This window comes from Coloeus monedula, assembly GCF_965178545.1.
Source record: "Coloeus monedula genome assembly, chromosome: 9".
NCBI lineage: Eukaryota > Metazoa > Chordata > Aves > Passeriformes > Corvidae > Coloeus > Coloeus monedula.
In genome coordinates this window covers 30,851,847-30,878,144 of record NC_138789.1, presented here as the reverse complement: position 1 = coordinate 30,878,144, position 26,298 = coordinate 30,851,847, and the positions used below count along the sequence as shown (strand labels likewise).

At 53.6% G+C, this 26,298-nt stretch overlaps 1 protein-coding gene across 1 annotated transcript in view; it reads right to left on the bottom strand.

The window, feature by feature from the left end:
• Positions 1-24,962, bottom strand: part of SGIP1 (SH3GL interacting endocytic adaptor 1) — a gene marked incomplete at both ends in the record, with an annotated part of 47,085 nt that extends 22,123 nt beyond the window's left edge. Inside the window, 8 exons of the mRNA XM_082287409.1 lie at positions 1,024-1,047; positions 2,839-3,014; positions 3,798-3,852; positions 4,255-4,311; positions 5,560-5,584; positions 8,237-8,300; positions 20,585-20,629; positions 24,950-24,962. Coding sequence (XP_082143535.1) covers positions 1,024-1,047; positions 2,839-3,014; positions 3,798-3,852; positions 4,255-4,311; positions 5,560-5,584; positions 8,237-8,300; positions 20,585-20,629; positions 24,950-24,962 — 459 coding nt within the window. The remainder of the gene's footprint in view (positions 1-1,023; positions 1,048-2,838; positions 3,015-3,797; positions 3,853-4,254; positions 4,312-5,559; positions 5,585-8,236; positions 8,301-20,584; positions 20,630-24,949) is intronic.
• Between the last annotated feature and the right edge of the window lie 1,336 nt (positions 24,963-26,298).

Genomic DNA, 26,298 nt, shown 5'->3' with positions numbered 1-26,298 from the left:
AGCGAGGCAGCCCAGCAGAAGGGGCAGGAGTTGTCAGAGGGGACATTTACTGGACATGGCTGAACTCCAGGGAGCAGAAAGCCCTACAGAAAACCCTACAGAAAAGTTCTGAGCCACACAAAGCCACCACTGGCAGCTCCGCCTTCGGAGTTATCCCAAGTGCCACATCCACAGGGATTTCAAACCCCCCAGGGATGGGGACTCCTCACTGCCATGGGCAGCTGTGCCAGCAGCTTGTGGAGCAAAAGCCAAATCCCCCCAACCACAGGAGCAGGGACATCCCAGAGCAAGCGGGGTCTCCGGGGGTTCTCAAGGATGCAGGTGGAGAACTCCCATCACTGAGGGCCCTTTGTGTTATCCAGGTCCCCCCATCAGCTGGGATCACACAACGGGGTGTGTGACACCACTGGCACCTGTCCCCACGCCCTGTGCCCACCCCAGAGCCCTGGCATGGGCAGGGACCCCTCCGTGGCTGCATTCCTGGGAGCGGGAGGAGTGGAGTGGGTTCTTACCGGGCTGCGCCGCTGCGGTCAGCGAGAGGGGAGAGAAGAGACACCTGGTCAGAGAGCGACAGGTCAGCACCCCAGGGTCCCCAGCAGCCACCACACCTCCCGGGGGGCTCCTTCCCCACACCTCGTGGTCACCCTGGGAGAGCCCCCAGGGCAACCCTGATCCTGGGAAATGGGGGGGATTTATTTCCTCATCACTTGGAGAAACCCCGAGGGCACCACAGATGGGATTCCTGCCTTCTCCTACCTTTGGATGCACCACGGTCCAGGTAAAACCCAGCCCCTGCACACCTTGTCCAAATTCTTGGGCCCAAACCACACCCCCAGAGCACAGTGAGAGCCAAGCCCAGCTCTATTTTTAAACATCCTATTTTAAAATGCACTAAGTCAGCCACAGAGGAAATTAAACTTCCTTCTAGAAGGGCAGGATTTGTGATTTGCTTTTGACAGTTCAGCTCTAGAGACAGGACAAGAGCACATGAGGCTGGGTTAAAATATTCCGGGAGATAAAAACGGTGTTTCTTACCGGACTTTTCCTCTAAAAGAAGGCAGAGAGAAGAAAAAAACAAAGAGAATGAGAAGGTGAGGGGTTTTTTATAAAGAGGAGCCAAAGGTTTGTGTCAGGTTAAGGACATGGCAAAGCAGAGGGACAGCAGCGCGCCAGGGTCACCCATCCACGTGGGAGACCGGAGGGAGAGGAAATATAAAACGTTTGGAAATGTGAAAGTTGTGTGTGAGCCATCTCCTGGAAAGAATTCCATTGTTTTATCATTCCAGGCCCTGCTGGCCGTTCCCAGTCAAGGCACCAGGACTCCCAGTCCAGAGGGCTGGGAACAACAGGGACTATGGACACAGCAGACACAGGCCCTGGCACAGGGTGCCCAGAGCAGCTGGGGCTGCCCCAGGATCCCTGGCAGTGCCCAAGGCCAGGCTGGACATCGGGGCCCCTTCCCAGCCCAATCCATAGGATTTAGGATCTCCCACCCCACCGCTCCCTTCCAGCAGGGATGTGGTGCCGGAGCTGGTTTGGGAGAGAAGACAAGTCCAGGACAAGGGCAGGGACCTGGCAGCAAATCCTGGAATTCCTGTGCATGCCAGACTCCTGCAGGCAGCTCCTGCCCGGGGCTCTGGAGCTTTCCTGGCCCGTGCCAGGATCCGGAGCGGCCCCGCTCCCCGGCCCATCTGCTCCCTTTGGCTCCACACGCCGGATTTGGGATCCCCACGTGCAGCAGCAGCAGCAGGGATCCTCCTGCCCAGCCTGGCAGGGGCTTTTCCCTGAGCACATCCCGCAGGGAGGCTCCGGCTCCGGCCCCAGGGATCTCTCCAAGGCACAGCAGTGGCCCAGCCCAGCAGCCCAATCCCACAGCCCAGCCCACACAGGGATCCTCCTCACCCCTTCCCAGCCTCGGCAGGAAAAGCACCACGGCAAAGAGGAGACCAAACTCAGATTTAGGGAAATGCACATTCCATAAGAACTTGGTTTTCCTATTATTATTAATAATAATTATAATATTTCAATTGTTCATTTTGATGTTGTGTTTTTCCCCCTTTTTTTATGCTTCCCAAAGTGTCCAACTGCCATTTCTAATCCTTAAATGCCAACAGAAACTCCCTGCTTGGGAAGCAGAAATAAAATCCACGGGTTTTATTTCAGCTTTGCTTTGGCTTGGAGAGTCATTCACACTTCAGATCCAGGTTATTTATAAATCATGGAAAGCTCTGTCTGGGAAGACACTAAAGCCCACACTAAAACCTCCTGAAAGCCCAGAATCCAATCTTTTCATGGCTGAACAGATTGGGATGAGCCAATGGGAATCTTAACAAGCCTCAGGAAAAGCAGAGGGGGATGGTTTTTATACCAGGATGGACTAAGGAAAAACGACCTTTCCTTCCAGGAACCTGGACTCACCTCCAGGGTGAGAAACATCCCGCTAAAATCCCATGGAAAATTCTCACAGATACTTTCCCTGGCTTGGGAATCAGGGCAAGGCCCTGAATGATGCTGATTGAAAATTCCTCTTGACTGGAAATGATTGAAATTCCCCTTTTTCCTTGTTGAAAAATGAGACGGGGGAAGGGGGGGAAATCAAGGAATAGTCCATCCTGACCTCTTTTATGAGCAGGAAAGGGAATTTTTAAGGCGTTTTGAACTGGAAACATCCTTTCGACACATCTGAGCAACACCTGCAGCCACATCCCTACGGAGCAGACCCCAGAAGAAGGATACCAAAGCCAACCAGAGCATCAGCTCCCACCACCTTTGGGATGATCCCTGTGGAGCAGCACTGCTCTGGGAGCTCTGGGAGAGTGGGAAGCAGGAATAACTCACCACGGGGGAGGGAGACAGCGCGATGTTGCCTATGGAGGCCTTGAGCTCGTCCACGGTGGCCGCGCTGCGCAGGACGTCCTTGGCCTGCAGGGGCTTGATCTTGATGTTGAACTTCTTGTGCGCCTCCTCCTCCTCCTCCGACTCGCTGGAGGAGTAGAAGTGCTTTCCTTTGGTGGGTACAGCACAGTTAAGGAAATTCCCTTCCCTGGGGAGCTGGTGGTTCCCAAATGCTGACCCCACAGGCGATCCTGTGCCGTGCCCCTGCACAGCCAGAGGATGTGGAGCTGCTGCTCCCAGGGATAACTCTGGCCCTGGGTCAGCCCAGCAGGGGTTGTATCCATGTCCGGGTTTCGTGGAATTGTTTTGGTTGGAAAAGCCCTAGGAGACAATGAGGTCCAACCATCCCCCAGCGCTGCCCCGTGTCCCCAAGTGCCACATCCACAGGGATTTTAAATCCCTCCAGGGATGGGGACTCCAGCCCCTTCCAGTTCCTGACCAGCCTTTTCCATGAAGGAATTTTCCCAATATCCAACCTAAACCTCCCCTGGAACTTGAGGCCGTTCCCTCTCCTCCTGTCCCTGTTCCCTGGGAGCAGAGCCAGACCCCTCTGGCTGCTCCCTCCTTGCTGAGAGCCAGAAGCTCCTCCCTGAGCCTCCTTTTCCCCAGGATAATCCTAGACACGGTGATCTCCATGGAGCATCCCATGGGATGCTCCCACTCCCTCATTCCATAGCAGTGAATCAAAGAATTCAAATTGCCCTCTGCTCCAGAGCCTCAGGCAATTCCCTTGGGAATTTGGCTTTATCTGTGGAGTGCCAGCTCCAAATGAAAAGCAAAAGGTGGCAATAAACAGCGATAACAATTACTAAGAAATAATAATAATGAAATAAAGAGAGCCCGTGAACGCAGCTCCTGTTCCAGGCTGTAACCCAAGAGGCAAAGCCAAAACCAAAGGATATATCCTGGTTCCTCGGGTCGGATGCTGTATCCCTCCTCATCCAGCTCAGGTGAGTTCTGGATAGGGAACAAAAAAAAGCCCAGAAGAATGAGGAATGTCAGTTCCTGGAAAGCTGGAGCAGCTCTCTCCTCCTGTGGGGAGGGATGTCCTGCACTGCCCGAGCCCTGGGGCCACATGGACCAAAGGACACCTCAGATTCCACGATTATTTTGCAGAAGGAAAGGTTTTAATCCTTTTTTATAATCCAAGGTTTTCCCTGGGTAAACTGCAACATCCCTTGGGCCAGGACAGAGCTCTCCAGAGCCACCTCATTCCTGGGAATTCTGATTGACCTGCAGGTGTGGAACTGGGATCTGGGCACAACTGATTTCACCCCAAAAGCCCCAAATCTGTGTGGGAACAGCCTGGGATTCCCATGGGATGTAGCTGGACACAGGGAAGCTCTGGGGGGCACTTACGTATCTGTCCCAGTCGATCTCCGCGTAAAATCCATTCGGGGCTCCGTTGGTTTTCTTCTGCAAGGGAAAATTCCCACGGTTTAAGTGAAGGAACCCGGAGTGCAGCGCATCCCACATGCCACTGGGTGTTATTCCACACCCCCACGCAGAGATCCAGCAGCATTCCCCATCTCTGGAATTCTCCCATAGCAGAGAGATGAGAGGAGGGAGCTTTTTGAACATTCATTAGGTGAACATCCAACATTTCTTCAGGAAAAGCGAGGGAATGGCTGTTTCTCTGTGTGCTGGGATGCTCCAGCCCTCGGGAAGAGCTGGCAGCCGTGGAAGCTCCCAATGCCAGTCAAGCAGGGAAATTTATTGGGGTAAACCCCTTCCCCAAGAAAGGGGAATCCCAGGAAGGATTCCGATCCCATTATCCCGCATGCCAGGCGTTGTGAATTCGGGATGGAGCAGTGGGAAGGGTCTGGGATGAGTCAGTCCATGCCACGGGACACCAACACACAGAGGAATTGCTGCTTTGGATTGAGGGAATTCGGCTTGGAAGCGGCTCCAGACATCTGTCACCTCTGGAATCCTTTCCTGGTTGGCTCTGGGCACCCAAACCCATCCCGAGTCCCATGGCCACCACAGCCAGTGACCAGCGAGGCCCCCGGGGCCTGGCCTTGGGCTGGGCTCATGATTTTGGGCACCTAAATGGGATAATCCAGAGGGAGCATTCCCAGCCCAGCTCCCTGCCAAGGGTCTGACGGGATGCACTCCCTGATCCCCATCTTTATTTTAAGGTGAAATTCTAAAATCTGGATTTGCTCCAGAAATAAAGCCCAGTCTGAACCCAGCACATTTTGGAATTGAACACTACAGGGCCCAGCTCTAGCAGGGACATTTCAGTCTAACACCAGGGATAAAAGCAACAATAATTATTTAAAAAAAAAAAAAAAAAAAAAACAACCCACAAACCTCTCCTTGTTTTCAGGTTAATGTAGAAAATAGAAATAGAGATTGGAAACAGCTGCTCTGGCAATTGCCCCCAAACTCCTCAGCCAGCAAATCTGGCCCAAGCCAATTAGCAGGAGTGGGAAGGAGGATGAGGGACTGGGCTTTAGCAGGACACCTGGTCCCTCTGCCCCCGGCACTCCTCAGGCCTCCCTCAGTTAATATTTTTAGAGGAAACCTGGAATTCGTCTGTTTCACATGGATTTTTACATTTCTTTTCTACATTAAACAGAAAACTCGCTGAAATGCTGATGGTGGTGGAAGGGGAGGTAGAGGTGAGGCTGGAGGAGCAGAGGGCTGGGCAATACTCACGATGCCATCCCTGTCTGGTGACCCTCTGGAAAGAACAGAGAAAGGAGCTGTGTTAGTGCCCAAACTGCACCCAATTAACCCATGGAAATCGTTTTTTAATGAATTCATAACAGCAAAACCCAGAACTGTGGCATTATCAGCACATCCGAGTCACCTGCCCCTTGTGGAGCCAACGCAAGGACACCGAACTCTTTCCCTCACATTATCAGATGAGACATTTTAGGTTTAGCAGTAAATAAAGTGCTCCTGCTGCCACTGGGGCTGGCACTGTCCCCGCCAGCTCCTGCACCCATCCCACAGCCACATCCCTGCCCCTCGTCCCTCCTTTTGCAGCAGACAAAAATCCCATCTGGAGGAATTTCCAGGCTTTAATTCCGCCACAAGGACAGACCCTCCTCTGCTGAATGGACTGGGAAACTGCTGAGGCTCCTCAGGGATCCTAATCCCCAGCTGCTTATGGGATTTGGGATTGGGGCTGGGTCACGGCAGCTCTGCAGCCACATCCTGGCACTGCCCAGAGATGCTGAGGGATTTAGGGAACACGAATGTCCATGGAATCCAGACGGGCTCCTCCACCTCCCACACATTCCCGAGTTCCCTGCGCTGCCAGGGATGTGCCACCAGCTCCCATCTGACTCGGGGCATCATGGAAACCCGCTGGGAGCTGCTTGGTCTCACTGGGAATAACGCCTTTCCTTAAAGTTTTCCAATTAACCTGTGCTTGTGTCCCATCTCTCCTATTTTAGGCTTTGTCTCGTTGCAAAAAAATCCCTGAAATCCTTCGGAAGTGGCAAAAATCCCCTCTGCTTTAATGTTTCCTCCTCACTGCGTGATCCCAGCACAGGGGTGTCACCTCCCGCTGCCGTCCCAGCTGGAATTGCTGTGGGGACCCACCCGAGGGGGAGGAAGAGCAGCAGCTCCTTCCCCACAGCAGCTCCAGGGACCCCAGCGCGGTGTCCTGGGGATGTGGTAGCCTGGCCGTGGCCGGGGGTGGCCGCAGGGTGTGGCAGATGCCACCACTCGCCCCTTCTCCCGTTCCATCCCCGCTGCCGGCAGGGATTTGGAGAGCGCCCAAAGCCCTTTGGGCCATGACCGCGCCGTGACCCCGCCGTGCTAATCACGGCTGCTGCTAATTGCGGTGTCCTCCAGGGTGGCCTCTCTGCGACCTCCCCACCACCCCCGGCGCCCTGGGATCCCTCGTGTCCCCGCCACCAGCTTCCCAATCCATGGGAACAGCGGGATGGAGCCGTGGAAATCACAGCGCTGGATAAAGGCAGCGCCCAGCCCCGGCTCCAGCGATGTTCCCTGAGGAGGAGATGCCAAGGAGCCACATTCCCACCCAGCCTGGTAACACACACAGCTGGAGCTCCTGGTGGATGGATGCCACCATCCCTGGGGACAGCAGGATGACAGCTCGGGGCTGCACATCCCTCTGTTGGGATGTGCTCCATGTGTCCCCTGTTCTGGGCCCCTCTGTGCAGCAGGACAAGCCCTGCAGAGATGCCAAGGCCACCAGGGTCACCTGGCCTGGGTCACCTTGGCCACCTCCAAAGCAATTCCCACCAGGATGTAAAAAGGCTCAGGGAAGCAAACCCAAATGGAATGAAAGGAAAAACCCCCACATTCCTGCTGGCAGACATTCAACACCTGAGCAGCGCTGCAGGAGGGGACTCCCTGCTGCCTGTCCCCTGCTGTCCCCAGGGCGTGGTGGCACAGCCCCCTTTGCCACAGCACTTTGGGACATCCACCCCAAAGCCACAGCGGTTGTGGCTGGGAACCACGGAATTGTCTGGGAACCACGGAATTGTCTGGGTTGGAAAGGCCCTCTCAGATCATCAAATCCAACCATGCCCAGAACTGCAAAGGCCACCACTGCCCCACGTCCCCAAGTGCCACATCCACACAGCTTTTAAACCCTGCCAGGGATGGGGACTCCACCCCTACCCTGGGCAGCTGTTCCAGGGTAGGACAGCCTTTTCCAGAAGGAATGTTCCCAATATCCACCCTGCCCCTCCCCAGCCCAGCCTGAGGCCGTTCCCTCTCCTCCTGTCCCTGTTCCCTGCAGAGCCCGACCCCCCCCCGGCTGCCCCCTCCTGTCAGGGACTTGTGCAGAGCCACAAGGTCCCCCCTGAGCCTCCTTTGCTCCAGCCTGAGCCCCTTTCCAGCTCCCTCAGCCTCTCCTAGGGCTCCAGCCCCTTCCCAGCTCCCTCAGCCTCTCCTGGGGCTCCAGCCCCTTCCCTGGGCCGGGCTCAGCATCCACACCCAGCATCCCCCAGCAGAATTCCCTGCCAGCTGCTTTCTGGGCAGCAAAATCCCAGTGCAGCTCCAGCCCCTGCACCTTCCCCACCCAGAACCTGCACAAACCTCTGGGTAAACAAAAAGGAATTTGCGTCTCTGAGGGACTTGGGGCACGGGCAGAGATGAATCTGCCCAAGCTCCAAGGAGTTGTTTTCCACCGGTGCCCAAAAATCCCCCAGGGGAGGAGAGCTCTGCCCAGCTCCGAGGAGATCCCACACACGCTGGGCCTGCAAGGGGCAACAGCTGAGATGGGATCGCTCTTCAGACTCGCTCCAAAGATAACACCGGCCCGGGATGCCCCAAATTCCCTCTTTTCCTGGCACACCACAGCAGCTCCTGCCCTATCCCATCAATATCCCATGAGCTCTTCTCAACTTACGTGGAATCAGTGTCCTTTTCTTTCTTGCGTATGCCAAAGGCCTTCCGGGTACGTTTTTTCAGTCCTGAGGGGAAAAGGAACACCAAGAAGAAGGCAGTGTTAATAATATTATACATTATCAATAGATATTAATCGTATAATTTTATTAATTAAATGCAGTCTATATAAATATATAAATAGATGTATATAAAAATATAAGAAAAAATTAAATCTAGAAATATGCAAAAATATATTTTAAAAATATAAGAAAATACCTTGAAATATATTAAAATGCATCTTAAAAATACATATTAAAAACATACACATATTAAAAACATACACATATTAAAAACATACACAAAAATATTTTTTAAATATAAAACATATATATTTAGGAAATATAATACATATATAGTATCTATTAGAAATACATATTTTATCTATATATAAGTATATATATATATAAAAATATAGGTGTATATCTATATAAATAATATAACCCTTCCAATAAATCCTCCTAGAGGTTCCTCATTCCCTGGCCGGCTGCAATCCATAAATGAGGGGAAGACAGGGAAGAGCCAAAGCCAAGGGATCACAGTGTTAAGGAGCTGCCAGGAGGTTGTGTGGACATTTATTTATTTATTTGTTCATTCAACACCTATGAACTCCCTCCCAGCATGTGGCACTAATTCCCCAGTCCATATTTCCCAGTTCATATTCCCAAGCTTTCTGTCCCACTTCCTCCCTCCTTTCCTGTGCTGTTGGTGGGCACTGATGAAAAGAGGGAAAACCCTCCTGGGGGTTAAAACTCGATTTAACCCCGGAGGTTGGCCGTGCCCAGCACAGGTTTGGCTCTGCACCATTCCTGGGACCAAGGATGCTGGAGCCAGGCGGAAAGTCCTGGAATCCCAGAGCCCCCCAAAGCAGATGGAGGAGAGGGGGGTTCTCCAAGCTTTTCCCTCTTTATGCAGGATGCCAGCATGGTTTGGGCTGGAGAGGATTTCGATGCTTATCCTGTTTCACCTTCCCCTATCCCAGGTTTTCCAGCATACGAGATCCGTGTATCCCATAGCACCGGCTGGGAGTGCCGCTGAGCCCCGCAGGCTCATCCCGCCCCATTCCCGGGTGGCTCTGCTCTCCCCACATCCACCCTTTTCCCCATTCCCACTGCTCCAAGGCTCAGGGGAGTCATTAATAACAGAGCAACATTCCCATTCTTCTCCCCCCCTGGAAAATCCTCATCCTCCAAACCCAGAGCAGAACAAGGAGGGCTGAAAACCCCCAGAACCGAGCTGTTGTTTGGTCTCCTCTGAAGCAGAACCCAAGCTGGCTGAAATTTGTCAGAAGCCTTCTGCTGGGTTATGTAAGAGTTCCATCTGCTCGGAGTGGGGGTGATGGAGGGGAAAAAAGGGATATTTGGGAGCAGGAGAACAAAAAGGAGCTCTGCCTTTGGAGAGGACAGGGCTGCTGGGAGCAGATCCCCAGCAACTCCCCCGGTCACCCCAGGGCGAGGCAGCGAGGGTGACCCCACAAAGGGACACGGCTCAGAGGGGGACAGGGCTGGCATTCCCCAGGACTGGGATTTCCCAGGAGCTCCAGTGTCCCCTGACATGGGGAAATTCCCCATCCAGAGGTGCAGGGACTGAGCCAAGGGTTGGGATTCACACCCTCTGCGCCTCAAGTCCCCTGTCAGGTGGTTTTAGGGCTGAAGTACCCTAAGACCTGTCCTGGCAAGACTCAGCCTTACAAAAAGTAATCACCTCTTTTCCATAGAGGTCACAGCCTTCAGCCACAGAAATTCCATGTGGACTCGAATTCTCTGGACTGGAGATTCCAGCACTGCCAGAGCAGCCCCAAAGCTGAACCAACCCCAGTGCTGGTTCCTCTCCCTTCAAACACAAAGTCTCTCCAAATCCAGGCCATCATTTTTCCTGCTATCCTTAAGAATTCTGCCTGAGAAACACAATTCACCATTTAACACCGCAAAACTTCCTCTATTTTATTCTTGAGAATGACCAACATCATTTTTTGCACCAAAAGCTTAATTCTAGATGCAAACCAACCCTGTTCTCCCACATCCAGCCCCTCACCCTCCACCCCCAGGCTGGGGGAGCAGCTGCTGCCTCTGGACCCCTAAATATTGAGGGGAATTCCCTGGAGGAAAAATTTACTCACTGGGGAGCATGAAACTTCAAAGGAACTCTTACCCAAGAGGAAAGGTGGAGTTTTTAATGCTCTTTGTGATGATTAGAGCTTAAAAAAAAATGCTTTAAATTAATTCTACTTGGTCTGTGCACAAGGATAAACTTTATCCATGGCCATGACAGACCCGAGACCTGTGGGGAGCAGGGAAAGAAGGGAGGAGGAGGAGGGAGAGGAGGGGAAAGGTGAGATAATCGCTCCTAGGTTTGGTTTTTCTTTGCTCTGGGTGCAGGGTGGGGTTTTCAGAGCTGGATTTGAGCAACCTCTGCTTTCCCCACCACACACAAACCTGCGTGTTCCTGCTGAACTCCGGGGTGAGCCCAGAGATTTGGGAGCCTAAAGGAAGAACAGCCCTCCCTCCGCCCAGCACGGCAAGGCCAAAGGCGAGGCAAAGCTCCAGAAACCCTCGGTCATTCCCAGAGGGAAAAGTCTCCCAGGAAATTCAGTTTTGGGGCAGGGTAAAGCGCACCAAGCCCGAACTCTGTGCCCAGCTGCTCTCTCTGCTGGCTCTCTGAAGATCCCCACACACAGCAGCAGCCTGGACACCGCCAAGGCCATTCTGGCATAAAAATGGCCACTTTTGGTCCTTGGCACACCCCCAAATCCTCAACTTCTTCCCCCTCTGCACCAGAAAAGCCAAATCCCTGTGATCCCCTGTTGCTTTTAATTTTGGCCAGTTTTTGTGTGGAATTAAGTTAAGTTAATTAATGCCTTCCTAACATTCCAAAGGCTTTCCCTATCCCAAGCTCTGCCTCAGAGCTCAGGAACAGCCCAGCACTGCAGGGGTAACCTGAGCCCTCCAGCACAGCATTAATATTTCAACCTCCCTCATTTCCAAGTCTCGTTCCAGATCTTATTCCAGAGGGCAGATCCTGGAGAGGCAGCACCCAAAGGCTGGTCCTGCACAGCCCCGGGAGGGGTTGTGGCACAAATCCTTTGGGATTGGCCATGGTGCCACTGGGATCCAGCAGCAAATCCATCACCTGGGAGAGCTGGGATTGTTCACCTGGAGAGGAGAAGGCTCCAGGGAGAGCTCAGAGCCCCTGGCAGGGCCTGAAAGGGCTCCAGGAGAGCTGCAGAGGGACTGGGGACAAGGCCTGGAGGGACAGGACCCAGGGAATGGCTTCCCAGTGCCAGAGGGCAGGGCTGGATGGGAGATTGGGAAAGAATTCCTGGCTGGGAGGGTGGGGAGGGGCTGGGATGGAATTCCCAGAGCAGCTGTGGCTGCCCCTGGATCCCTGGAAGTGTCCCAGGCCGGGCTGGACATTGGGGCTGGGAGCAGCCTGGGACAGTGGGAGGTGTCCCTGCCTGTGGGATGAGCTTTAAGGTCCTTTCCAATGAAACAATTCCATGATTTTACGATTCCAATCCTCCCCAGGCTTACAGCTGTTCCTCCCCGCTGGAAAGCAAAAAAAAAAAAAAAAAAAAAAAGGAGGAAAGAGGGATGTTCCACCACTCTCAGCCAGAGCAGGACACTGTTGGCATTTTGCCCGTGGCTCTGAGGAGAGAAAACCCTTGGAAATCAAAGTGAGCAATGACAATCGTGGGCTCGGCTGCTGGGGCTGGGCTTCCTTGGGAAATACCAACAAATGCTGAGAAGTTGGGCCCTTACCAGAACTGTCAGTTGAAAGCACTGAAGGACTGACAGGGTTATTCCAGTGTAGGAATGAAGGATCTCACTCCAGCAGACAGAGATGATCCAAAATACCACAGCTGATCCCAAATCCAGTCCCAACCCAGCCCTGAGGGTAACTCAGTCTCTGATGAGGCTCAGCTCTGCCCAGGGGGGGTGAATCAACATCCAAGCCCTTCTCCAAGCTCCCATCCCATTCCAGTTGCAGGGTGGGAAGGAATCCCAGGATTCCACCCTGGGGTTTGGGGTTGTGTCCCCCCCTGTCCCAGAGCAGGATCCAGCCCCACATTCCCAGCAGGGTTTGGGCTCCCAGGACCTTCCCAGACCTTCTGCACCTTCCTCCCTTTGCCAGCTCCCCAAACACTCACGGCAGGAGTTGGAGTCGGGAGCTCCAAGGGCTGGGAATGCCGGAGCCCTGGGGTCAAACCCTGCTCCTTGCACAGGGAGGGAACACCACGGGCTGCTTTGGAATCATGGAATTGTTTAGGCTGGAAAAGCCCCCCAAGGTCCTCTCCAACCATTCCCAGCACTGCCAAGGCCACAACTGCCCCGTGTCCCCAGGTGCCACCTCCACAGGGCTGTTCCGGCCCCCCAGGGATGGGGACCCACCACTGTGCCAGGGCTGGAAAACCCTTCCCATGAAGAAATATTCCCTAAAATCCAGCCAGATATAAAAACCTGGGCTGGGCTTTAGCCCAGGCCCTTCACTCTGCAGGCACAGCTCAAGTAACTCAGGTACCAGGGACAAGGTTCCAGCCTTTTACTGGATGTGGGAATACACCCCAAACCACGGAAATGGTTTCTATTCCACATCGAAATGGGATAAATGCCACAGGACAAGGCCCGAGCCCAGAGCAAAGCCAGCAGAGAAAAGCCCTCCTTAAAATCCAGGGCAGCACCAGCAGGGTGCATCCCAACCCAACCCCAGCAATTCGTGGAGGATTTCGGGAATATCCAACAGCAGGAGGATGCAAATCCCTGCTCAAGGCTCCTCGGCAAAGCAGCTGCGGGAGCCTCTCAGCCCCCGCTTTCCCCGGAGATGGGATTTGTGACCTCAGCTCCGAGACCCCGAGCGTGCAGCGCCCGAGGGCCGGGACAATCCCTGCTCCCGGGGAATTCAGCCTGGGGACACTTGTGGCTTTCATTCCCGGCTGGCACCGCCACAGGAACGCCAGATGCGCTTCCAAAGGTTCCTGTGCTGTCTCTGAGGCTGCCCAGGACGGGCTCTCGCTCCCAGCTCACACCCAGAGTGCAGTTTTTAGGGAATTCCAGGGGTTTTGGGGATAAAAGGGAGGTGACAGAGCTCCCAGTTGCCTTCCCTGCACACAGCACATCCAGGGAAAACACCTCACCACCCCCTCCAGAGATCAATTTTAAAATGTTTATATATAAATAGCAATGTTAAACCCCCAGGTTGGCATCCCTCCCTCAAAAAAAACCCCAAAAAATCCCATTGGAAGCATCTTTTTTCCTCCATGAGGCTTTGTCATTCCGTCTGTCCCTGTTTTCCAAGGCATCTCCTCAAAATCCATCACCTCCACACCCCCCATGGATCCCCAGCATATTTATATGGACAATATTTATGGCAAAACCCACCGATTTTGGGGCTATAAACATAAAGATTTGTTAAACCCCACCTAAATCCTCGCCTAAACCAGCTTTTAGTCCACCCCGTGGTCAAGGCCACCCCAGTGACCCTCCAGCAGCTCCCATTCCCAGTTTTCCAGGTGGAAAAGGGAACACCCGGGCTGTCACAGCTTCCTTGGGGACAGCTCTGGGAAAGCATCCCTTGTTCCCAACGTGGCCACCCCCACACCTGCAATATTCCCATTTCCATGTGAAAACCGGGATTTACGGCCAAAACGAAGCATCAAAACCCTTCCCTGGAATTCCTCAAAGCATCCAGCTCCCGCTGCCTGAGGAGCACCTGGATTTTAAAGCAGTGATTAAGTCTGGGACTAAAAATAAGAGCAGCAGGCCTGACCTAAAGCAAGGTTTAATTTCCAGGCTGAGGGAGGTTTTTCCACGCTCCCCTCTCCCTGTGAGAGCAGCCAGGTAAACACGGAGCATTAATGATCTTGCTATTAATTAATGCTGCAGTATAAATTAGCTTATTAGTAAATTTAAGGCTGTTTAAGTGTCCAAGGCCAGGCTGGACAGGGCTTGGAAGAACCCGGGAGAGTGGGAAGTGTCCCTGCCCTGGCAGGGCTGGAATGGGAAGAGCTTTACGGTGTTTCCAAGCCAAACCATTCCAGGATTTGATGATGGTTAATTAGCTCTAATAACAAGCTGCACCTTTAATGATTTCCAAAAATCTGAATTGATGTATTTTATATTTTTTATATTATTTATTTCTTAAATTTTTTATATTTTTATTATTTTAAAAATTTTTAATTCTTTACTAATTCTTTTTTAAATTTTCCTTCTATTATTATTTTTCTTCTATTATTATTTTCCTCCTATTATTTATATTATTTTTTATTTTTAATATTTTATATTCTTTTAATATATTTTTATATTTATATATTTAATATTATATCTTATATTATTATTTTATATTATCTTTTTATATTTTTATATTATCTTTTTATATTTTTATATTATCTTTTTATATTTTTATATTATCTTTTTATATTTTTATATTATCTTTTTATATTTTTATATTATTTTAAAATATATTTTATATTATTTTTAATATTGCTTTTTTATATTTTTTTTTTTAATTTTTGTTTCTTTAATACATTTGTGGGGCTGCTTGAAATCCTTGATGCACTCAAAGCAAGGGCAGGCTGGGGAACCTCATCCTTCCCGGCCTAACCTATCCCAAAATTCCTGCAATTTTCCACAAATTAATCCCAATTTGAGGTTTTAAATTCTGACCAGGTGTAGGTGAAGAATTTTAAGATTTTTTTTCCCCTCAAAACATCACCTAAAAAATGAACTGAACACAAATGACACCCACAAAAAAGTAATAAATTAAAGATAAATTAAAACATGTCAATGGCAGCGGTGCTTTGCCAAGGCTGGGGATGGGTAAGGAACGTTTCCCAGATAATATGGGATTTAAAATACGCTTCCAAACAGCGTTATCACTGCCAGCCCTAATCCAGCGTAAACTGGGATGTGCCAGGGAATTCCCCCTTCCCAATCCCACCTCAAAACTCCCTGGGCAGGGGAGGAGGTGTCTGTAGGACGGGGCAGGAATTCCACGCTGCTCCTCCAGGACAGCCCCGAAACCTCTGGCTCCAGGAATGAAAATTGAAAAAAATAAAATTAAATTTAAAATTAAAAAAAAAAAACCAAAAAAACCCAAAAAACCAAAACAACAACACCTACAACTAAACTAGAAATTCCAAATAAATCATTTTGTGGGGCTCTGAGTGCACGACCCCAGCAGCTGGAACCGCTGCCAGCCTCGAGCCCCTTTCATTCCCACAGCCAGAGCAGAAAACCCTTCGGAAGTCCCCAGGAACAGCCGCCTGCAACGGAATTTGGGTTCTGAACAAAGAGCCGAGCTCCTCAATCGCTGGCAGAGCGCACAGGGCCACACTTTGTGCTCCTGAACCGCTCGGGAAGAGCTCATTCCCTAAAAAACCATCTGCACGGCGCTCAAGCGCTTGGATTTGCTTGGATTTTTCCTACCAAACCTGGGGGGAAAAAAAACCCCCATGCCCGGCCTGGGATTAAAGGAAGAAGTTAAGAAATCGGCTGGCAGGGAAAAGGGGAATGAGCTTTGCTGGGAGCCAGCTGGAATCGCATCCCCTGCGCTTCCCGAGGCTGACGGATCCTCCGCGACAGCTCTGGAGCATCCCAACGCTTCCAGGTCACTGCTCTGGGGAGGAGCTCTGCCTTCCCCTCCTTCCCACTTTTTCCTTCGTGTTCCTCCTCTCCAATCCCGCTATTGGGTCGGGATTCCTGCCACGAGCTCTGCATAAATCCCATTGTACACCCCCAACAGCTCCGGGGGCTCAGCAGCAGCGTTTAGGGCAGGATTCCCACCCAAAGCCACGTTTTTCCACCTTTAACGGATAAAACCCCGCCCTGGAGGAGGTTCAAGGTGAACACCACCTGACTTCACCTGGAATTCTTATTCCTCCAATCCTTAGAACAAGAGCAAGGCCGGTGAGTCACGCAGGAAGTTCCTGCCTTGGCAGAGAAACCCAAATTCCTGCATTTGCGCACCAGTTCCAGCCGCCCAAGGGCACATTTTCAACCGGGGCTCACTCCAAGGAGGAGTTTTGCCATATTTTTTTAGGCCTCACCATATTTTTTCCCCCCCCCCAAGTTTTGCCACATTTTCGACCTTTTCCGGCCCCAAAAAACCCCGTTTGGGTTTTGCTGCCAGCCCCACATCGCACTGCCCCTTGGAGGCTTTGCCACCTCCCTACTTGAACAACGTATTTGGTCCAAATCCTCAGCCCTTGGCACCCCTTGGGGTGTAACTGGCAGGAACCGGGTGCATTCCCAAGCATTGCCCCAATTCCCGAGGTGTGGGTGGCACCTTTGGCTCGGTGGGTGTTGGTTTGGAGCTCCAGCCCTTTGTCCCTCCTCTCCCTTCCCATGGAAAAACACCCTGCAAATGGAATAGAGCTGAGAAACCCAAAAGCTCAGTGGGAAGGGTGGGAACACCTGGAAAAAACTCCAGGTTTTGGGATGCAGGTCCAGCTTTGGGGCTCCCAGAGTGTGGGAGATGTCCCTGGAATCACAGCACCATTCCCTGGGCAGCTCAGCCCCAGCTTCTGACCCCCAAATCCAAGGGCTCCAGAGCTTTTTCCCACTTCTCTTCCAAGCTTTCCACTCCCAAGGCCTCATTTCCCCAAATTTCCTCCTTGACAGCTCAGACCCACCTGGATCAACCCCCCAAAAATATCCCAAAAGTCCTAATGGACATCTTTGGTCTTGAGAGTGGTGGCACGGCCCCAACCCTCAGCCCACCCTGGGATACAAGAGGAGCCAAATCCCTGGATCAGGCTCAGCATTTCCCTGGGCTGGACATGGAAAAGAGGGGGGAAAAAAAAAAAATCTTCTCCTGCATCCTGAAATGTTGTTTCTGCCTCAGTTCTGTAGAAAGGTCCAGCAGGTCTGGAAAAATCTATCTCAGAGGGCAAAGGTGGAGATGCCCAACCAAGCCCAAGCCCTGATTCTCCTTGGATCTGAGCTCAGGCACGGATTTCTGCTCAAACGCTGGAAAATCCAGCTCCTTATTGAGTGTTCTGGGTGTTTTCTGGGATGGTTTTGCCATCCATGCTTGAATTTATGATATTTCCACCAAACCTGCCCGTGGCTTTCTCAAAGGAACCCCGCAAATTTTCCTCCTCCAATCAAAACCCCCAAGTTTTCCTCACAGGCCATTTCCCTGCTGAGTCCTGCAGACAAGCCCTGAGCGCACTCAAACACAGTTTGCTGGAACGAGACCACCAAAGAAGAAAACAAAGACAATTTTCTATCAACCCAAAGGATTTTTCCAATGTGCCTTCGATGCCTCTGGGCCCAGCATTCCAAAACCAGAGCCCACCGAGGCTGAAAGACAACGCCAGAAAGATTTTCCCAGCTTGGACACGACCAGAGAGTCCCAGAGAATGGGTTGGGTTGGGAGGATTTGAAGGATCTTCTCATCCCACCCTTGCCATGGGCTTGGACACCTCCCCCCATCCCAGGTGGGACAGGACACTCCCATGGAAATTCTCTGAGCGACCAAACGTCCTGGTTTGGTGTAAAAAGCCTGGAGAAGAGGGTCAGAGACACTCCTACTCTGGGAAGGCTGCTGGCCCTGTTTGGGCTCTGGAGAAACACAGGGAAAGAAGGAACGACCTTCTCCAGAGGAACCACGGCTGCCCTCATCTTCCCAACATCCCAGAGCTCCTGCCTGAGCAGTGATTTCCAAACTTAATTAAAGCTCTGAACGCCCTCAGTGCCCTGGAGAGGGATCCCAAAAGGAGACAAACCCGTTCCCGTGCCCGGATGTTCACCTGCACCGCCTGCCCGGGGCACTCCTGAGGATTTCACAATCCTAGGGAACACCCCAACCCCTCTCACTCCTACAGCCACACGTGAGGGACCTCTCCAGACCCTCCTCTCAGAGGGGTTCAATCCCCATCCCAATCCCTGCTTCCCACCCAGCTGAGCGAAGCTAAGAACAACAAATCCATGGAATGTTCCTGCATCCCATCCTTCCACCACTTCATGGAGGCAGAGGAACATCCTCTGCTGGAGGCACCTGTGACACGTTTGGTGTCCTCCAGCAGGGATTGGGGTCTGGAAATATCTCCCACAACTCCTTTTGTTTGGGTCGCACTGGGATTTTTAGACATCCATGGAAAATAAACATTTTTCTCCCATCTCCCAGAAGAACAAAAAAATATTCCATATATTGAGTAAAATACCCATAACCAGCAAAAGTTGCTCATCCTGCACCATTCCCAACAAAGTGAATTCCCTTTTTTCCAAGGAAGAGGATCCAAAGAGGATCCTTGAGCCAGGTCCATCCTGCTGGCCATGGGTGGCCCCATGTCCGGCACCCACCCTCCACTCCCAGCGCAGTGTCCGGCATTCCAGCATGAAAACCTGTTCCAATAATTAATAATAATAATAATTAAACCCTTTTAAGGTGCTCACTGCAAGCAACTCTCAGTGTCTTGCACAGGTTTAAAAGTTTCAGTTCCAGTTAAGCCGAGCCTGTTAAAGCCAGTCTTAATATAAGGGGCCAGGGTTTCAGCAGGATCTTGGACTGAAGTTCCACTCTCCCACAAATCCAACCAATTTCCAGCTATTTCAAAACTCAAAAAAACCAGGAATTATTTCTGATTTCCTCACCTCTGTTCTAGGTTCACATCAACAGCTTGGGAAGCATTTCCAGCTCTTTAATAATTCACTTTTTATGATTAGGATTTTTTTTTTCCATGCAAGGCTGGGTCATGGAAGGTGATTCCACCTCTGCCAGAGCTCGATGTCCCAGCCCTGGATCCATCTCCACTGTGGAGCTGGGAAGTGACCAAAGCTCCTGCCAGGCCAAAATCCTCAAGGAATAAAACCAAACCCAAAAAATCCCAAACCCAAACCCCCAAATCCCAGAAGAGGCTCAAAACCCCAACCTACTTCCCCCAAGCAGACTCAAAACTGAATAAAATAACCCAAACCAAGACATACAACAAGGCAGCTTCAATTTATCCACATTAATTCCTCCATAAGCACTGGAATTTTGGGAGAAGTCAGGTTTTCAATGGCATTTTCCCTGCCATGACCTGCTCCTGCCTGGCTCCCGTCGTGGGATGGGTTTGATGTCATGGGCTAAAATTAAAACCACTTCTGCTTGTGACTCTCATCAGCATCAGGGAGAGCAGGGAAGGCTTTTCCTCGCATCTAAAGGACAACAGAACTCATTTCCTTCACACCAAAGCATCCAGAAACCATTCCTGGGAGAGGCCATTCCATGTGGCCACACACGGCCGTGACGACGCCTGAATTCCCGAGACCAGGGGGGATATTTTAAACCTGTACGAATCCCATGGATCCTGAGGCCTCTCCAGGTGAATTGGGGCAGGGGGGCAGCCCCAGATTTCAGGGATACACCGGGAAGCAGCCCAATTTCTGCCTGTCATCCCGGGAAGCTCCCTGGCAGCACCGAGCTTGGATGTGGCTCCACCAAGCCAGGCCCTGCTGCTGCCACCAACGGGCCAGAAATCCCCCAAAATTCAATAAATTCTGCTCCTGCCGGCCCTGAAGTATCCATTCTGCTGAAATATAACTAAATCCAAGGCATCCCTTCCCTGCATCCTGCTCCAGGAGGAATTAAAATGATAAATGATAAAGAAGAGCTTTACATATGGCTGAGACAGACGACAGAGGAGAAAATTCCTGTCATGCCCGGAGGCTTTTCCCACACAGGATCAGACACAGCCTCCCTGAAGCATCCTGTGCCCAGAGCCCATATTCCCTTCTCATTTCCTTCGCTATGCCCACAAATCCCGATCCAACATCTCCTCCTCCTTCCCCAGACCTGCATCTCCACGGCACGGCCAAAAAAAAAAAAAAAAAAAAAAAAAAAATCACCCTAAGTTCCGATTCCCTCGTTTCCCACTGGAATGATGCTCATCCATCCCGGGAAAACCACCAAACCCCATCCATCAGCTGCTAACCCCCAGATCCACCCTCTGCGCAGCGCATCAGGCTGAGGGATAAAATAACCATTTCAGGATCCCAATCCTGACGGATGCAGCCGGGTCTGGGCTGGAGGAAGCGGCAGATCCATGGAAAACCGGGCGTTCGCCCGGCCGGAGCTGCCTACACAGGGCTGGGGATGGAATTGCAAATAATCGGATGGGCTCGATATTAGATCACCACCCTCCCGCTCGGCAGAGCCTGGAATTGCCTGGGATTAGGGGGAGGGGAGGATTTGATTTAATTATGGTTAAAATAATAATAATAATAATTAATATTTAGGAAAGGATAAAACACCCCCCGGCGCAGGTTCGGCGCCTCCTCCTCTAAAAAGTCGGGCGCTCCCCGAGGAAGAACGCGCCCGGCTCATCACCTACCTTCCATCATGGTGGCAGAATTGCATTCCTCAATTTCCAAGGAGCCTGAAAAAATCCAGGAGAATACGATCCCGGTCAGCAGGCGCTCGGCGTCAGCCCTTCCCAGGCGGCGGGGAGGATGAGGAGGAGGAGGAGGAAGCGGGAATGCCGCGGCTAGGGGCAGGCCATGGATGCTGCTGTGCCTGTATCACCTCCAGGATGGCATCGCGGAGGATGCTCGGAGAAAGGGAGGACGAGGCGGGCTCGCCTCCCGCCCCGCACTCCTCACATGCGCGCTCGCTCCCGACACACCCCCCGGGAACACTCCAACCTATTTCCCAGGTTGTTGGGTTTTGGTTTTTTTGTTTTTTTTTTTTTTTTTCCCCCCTTTTCCACCCTCCCCAGCACCGCCACTTTCCCCAAAAGCAGAACCCCTGTCCGCACCTCGTGACGCACTTCCCCTCCCTTAATCCTATTGCAGCGCCCGCGCCAGCCCGATTAATTCCCGGCCACTGTCAGATTAGGAGCGTGCGGGGCTGGGAATCGGGGAAAAGGGATCAATCCCGGCTGGAGAAGGCAGCGCAGCCGGGTGCGAGCGCAGGGATGCGAGCTCGGCAGCGCCGGGCCCTCCTCGCTCGCCTCTCCCGCAGCCATCCAAGGGACAAATCCATCGGCTGACGTCACAGCGCCAGCAATTAGCCCCGAAAGGAGGATGCGGGAGAAATCTCTCCCCGACCGCTTCCAGCAGCGCCCGGGAATTAATCTCGCATGAAGGGAAGCCGGAGCGGGGAACAAAAGAGGCCGGGGAGGCGGCGGGGGGGCTGCGGGAGCCGAGGCCGGGCTGTGCCCCGCGGTGCCACCCCCGGCACCGGCTCCCCCCGGGGGATGCGCGTCCCTCACCCCCTTCCCGACCTGTTCCCAGAGCTGCCCCAAGGCCGGGGGGGGCTCTGCCGGGGGCACTGCCCAAGTCATGGGGGTACCGCCAGGTTTATCCAAGAAAATGCGGGATTTTAAATCGTTTCTGGTGAAATTGGCTTTCAGCAGCTCCGCAAGTCCGGGTGTATTTTTTTTCCTGGCAGGAAAAGTGCTCCGAGCCCCCTCAGGCTTCTCCTGAAGTGGTTCCCACGAGCATCCCCGGGATCCTCATCCCGCACAGCACCCGCCGGGACAGGGGGGACAGCCCGGGCTCCGTCCCCGGGGCCACCGCCGCATCCCAGCGCCCGGAAAAACCGGGATTGGCACTATCAGCACCCAGCTGCCGATGGAGGAGCTGCCTCTGCCCCTCCTCTGCCCTCCGGGCACAACAGCGGCGTTTTGGGGACAACCCGCGCGTTCCGGCGCTCGCGAATGTGGCTTTTCAACGTGACCGCGGAGCGGGGAGGGAAAACTTCCCTTCTGCCGCTCACCCCGCATCAGCATCTTTGGGGTCACCGCCGGCAGCCCCACGTGCCCGTCAGGATTTGTCCCTGCTCGGCGGCAATGCCCACATCATTTTCCCCATTGAAAAAAAAAAAGCAAAGCAAAAAAAAAAAAAAAAAAAAAAAAAAAAAGCCGTTTTTCATTAATGAAAATCAGATTTTTCCCCCATCAAAATTTCTCTAGTAATAAATAAATATAGGGGGTTTTCCCTTCCCATTTAAAGAGTAATCCCAAAGCCAAGCACCTCCAAGGGTCTGGAGACACCGGCGAGGGAACAGCGCCTCAGCAGCGTCTCCGCATCCGGCACGGCCCCGTCCCGTCCCAGCTGGTGGGAAGTGCCCCAGCAGCGGGCACAGGGACGGGATTATGGAACAGATGGTTCCTTAATCCCCGCAAGGAGCTCCTGCGAGCTGCCTGCAGCGCTTCCAGCACAGGGAAGGGAGCCCAGAGCCCTCGGGAATTGCGGCTGTAATCCCAGGTTGAGCACAACCCATGGAATGTTGTTCCACTGTCCCCTCAGCCCAGCCCTAAAACACCCCAGGCTGGCACACGTGGAAGGATGTCCCAGTGATGGACAGGCACCTTCCGTGTCCAAATTCCTCCTGGACACACCAAAACAACACCAATCCCCCAAAAACTCATGGAGCTGCTGCACAGCAGAGCGCGGCCCAGGATTCCCATCCCTGGGAGTGTCCAAGGCCAGGCTGGGCGGGGTTTGGAGCAATCCCAGTGGAATTCATGGCAGGGCGGGAATGGGATGAGCTTTAAGGTCCCTTCCAACCCAAATCTGGGGATTCTGTGATCCCACATCCAGTGGCTCCACTGCCAGCCAGGACAGACCCAGGGCCTCCTTCCCACAGCTCCAGAGGGCTGATATTCCTTAAAAAAGCAAGGAGAACTGGGATATCCCCTGCAAACCCCTTCCCAGGCTGGACTATGGATAAAAAACAGTCCTTTTCACCAAATCCCCTCATTTCAGCACCGGCTTTGGGCAGCCTCCCCGTCACCCCGGAAATCCCTTGGCTGCTGCTCCTCCCAGCGCAGCTCCAGCTTTCCCTGGATCCGTGGGATGCCTCCTCCTTATGAAACAGCTCCTGCCATGGGGCAAGGCCAAAACTCCCCTCCCTGCAGGCAGAACTAACCCCACACTCAGGACACCACAAAGCCGCTCCCGGAACAGGCTCTTCCCCCAAAAAAGGCGGCACAGGGAGAGCCGGGTCCCTGCAGGAGCCTTCCCGCGTCCCTGGGGAGGGCAGCTGCCACCAAACCCCTCTTTCCAAGGCAAAGCTGATCTTTCCAAATTACGGAATTCGCAATTTGATTTCCTAACGCCTCCCAACCCCACTGAGCAGCCACAGGGACGGTTCCCATGAAAAGCACTGGAAATCTCCGGCAGCTCCCGAAGGAGACGCGCAAGGAGCCGCCAGCAACCGGCGGCAGACGAAGTGGAGGGCCTGAAGATGAGAAAAAATCCAAATAAAAAAGGCAGAAAATGAGTCAGGGAGCGCATTACTCATCCCCGGCAGAGTCAGCCGCAGCTCCATGTGACAGCGGCGCGCAGGAGCCGGCCCGGCCCCGGAGCAGCGATGGGATTTGCTAAATAAAACCCCAATCCTCGGCCTCGGGCAGGACGTGGCCCTGGCAAATCCCCGGCATTAAAGCAGCCAGGGGTTGTTTACAACCCGCAGCCCTTTGGGTCGGCCATAATTAAACCTGGATGGGAATAGGCTCAGCCTTGAGCTGCTCCTGGCAGGAATGCGGCGGGAGAGGCCGGAGCTGCGGCCGCTCCTGTCCGGTGGCTCCCACTGCCACAGCCCTGGGCACTGCAGGATGGATTTCCCAGGAAGTTCAGCCGTTTGCCTCATTCCCTCTAAATCTGGGTTTACCGGAGCCACGGGCAGGAACACCTCCCACTGTCCCAGGCTGCTCCCAGCCCCAATGTCCAGCCTGGCCTTGGGCACTGCCAGGGATCCAGGGGCAGCCCCAGCTGCTCTGGGCACCCTGTGCCAGGGCCTGCCCACCCTCCCAGGGAACAATTCCTTCCCAAGATCCCATCCATCCCTGCCCTCTGGCACTGGGAACCATTCCCTGTGTCCTGTCCCTGGGTTGGGGCTGGGTAGGGATTCCCTAAACCCGAGCATTTGTGGGACCGAGCAGCAGGCAGGACACGGGGCAGGGAGGGTGGCACCCCACGTGCCAGCAGCTCTGCTCAGGGCCACCAAACGTCACATTTTGGCGAGCAGGGCCCCTCTGCCGGGTGGCAGCCGGGCGTCCCCGGGGCACGGGCGGGGTGGGGACGCTCGGGAGGATTTAACAGCCCCGGGGCCAGCGCTGCCTCATTTAAGGACTTCCCCGGGACCGGAGGTGACCGGGCCGTGCCCGGGGCACAAAGGGAGAGGGTCCCACACCCCCCTGGGAGCTGCTCCTGGCAGCGCCGCCGGATTCCTGCTCCACATCCCCACAAATCCCACTGCAGCCACGGCCGGGAACACCCCTTCACCAGCAGCCCCCAAATCCCAAAAGAACATCCCTGCGCACCCCGTCCCACCTCCCTCTGCTGCTGCTCTTCCTCCCCTGCACCAGGAGCTCCTCGCGGCCCCCACCCTCAGCCCTGATAAGCAGGGACTAATCAGGACTAATCAGGTTAATCAGCAGCACCTCAGCACCACCCCGCGATGGGGACGAGGTGCGGCTGCCCCGGGATGCTCCAGAACACCGATAATTGAGTCATCATTATTTTTTCGGGCTAGAAGGGATTCAGGAACGCTGGCAAAGCCCTCGTGCAGGCCCGGGGGGCTGCAGCCAGCACCCCCGCCTCTCACCATGTGCTTCATCCTAAATATTGAGCCCACTTTGGATTTGATCCCTGGGAGCATCAGCCCGGAATGTGCTTTAGGAGGGGAATGGATCCATCCCCCCGTGCCCCCGAGCCGGGCTGGGGGGTCAGTGCTACAGGGGTTTACCCACCTGCCCAGGCCATTCCCGTGGTTTTTCACTCCTGGTACTGGAACGGAGCTTTTGCCTCCTTTAGGTAAAATTTAGCAGCTGAGTAATGAAATAAAGAGAATTAAATCCCACCCCGACATAATCCAGAGCCTCGGAAACGTCAGTGGGGTCTTCCATTAAAATTTAAGGTACCTTTCGGAATCACCTTGATCATCTTTGGGCCTGTCTGCTCAGACCAGTGCCGACAACGAATATTTAATTCTCCTTAAAATTAAGTTATTCACAAAAAAGAAACGGGATGGGGAGGGGAGAGACGTGGGGGGCGGTGCTGGGAAACATCTGGGGCAGCAAAGGCAGAGGGATCCCAGTGCAGCCCTGGAGCCTCTGCGGGGATCCAGCTGTGCGGGGCTCCAGCTGTGCCGGGATCCAGCAGGGATCCAGCTGTGCGGGGCTCCAGCTGTGCCGGGATCCAGCTGTGCCGCCCTGCAGGGCACGTCCCGGCCCCGCGTGTCCCTGCCGTGTCCCCAGAGCTGACATTCCCCATTCCCGGGGCACTTCCCGGCTCTGGAGCGTCCCGTGGCCTGCGCGGCGCCGGGAGCTCAGCAGATGGAGCTGTGCAGCTGTGCAGGGACGGGACGGGGCCGGACAGATGTGCAGGGACGGGACGGGGCCGGACAGATGTGCAGGCACCCCGTGCACACCTGGCCCCGCCGTCCCCCCCGGGCCCAGCCCGCACCCATGCGGGCAGAGCTCTGCTGTGCCCCTCGTCCCCAGCACCGCAGTGACAGAGGTGGGGACGGTGGCACACCAGGGTGGCAGAAATACCTCAGCAGGGCAGGAAACTGGGCAGCGAGAGCAGGGCTTGGGGACGGGGAGCTCTGGGGGACAGGGAGACCTTGGGGATGGGAATTCGCAGGGATGGGGGTTTTGTGCCACCCCAAAAGGGACATTTGGGAGAGTTGAAACTCCTAAACCCATCTTAAACCCCATCAGCGGGGCCAAAACCTGCCCTGTCCTTCCTGGCCACCCCCGTGTGCCGCTGGTGTTCCCTCTGCCAGACTGGGGTCCCATCTCCCCTTCCCATGGAAGCTGCTGCTGCCGGGAGCCCTCGGCCCCGCTCCAGCTCTGATAAAATCTGGGCTCTGTGCGCCTGCCCCAGCTCCTTCCTGTTTTTGACTGCAGAGCTGTCGGTGCTTCCCATTTTCACTTCTCTTTTCTCATCTGCGGGACTTCCAGGTGAACTCTGACCCAGTGGCGCCCAAATCCCCTCGGCTGGCACGGAACTCCCAGCGCTCTGCAGATCCTCATGGCTGGATTAGACCTGGGAATGCTCCATCCCAAACAGAGGGACACGGGGCTGTGGACCAGGG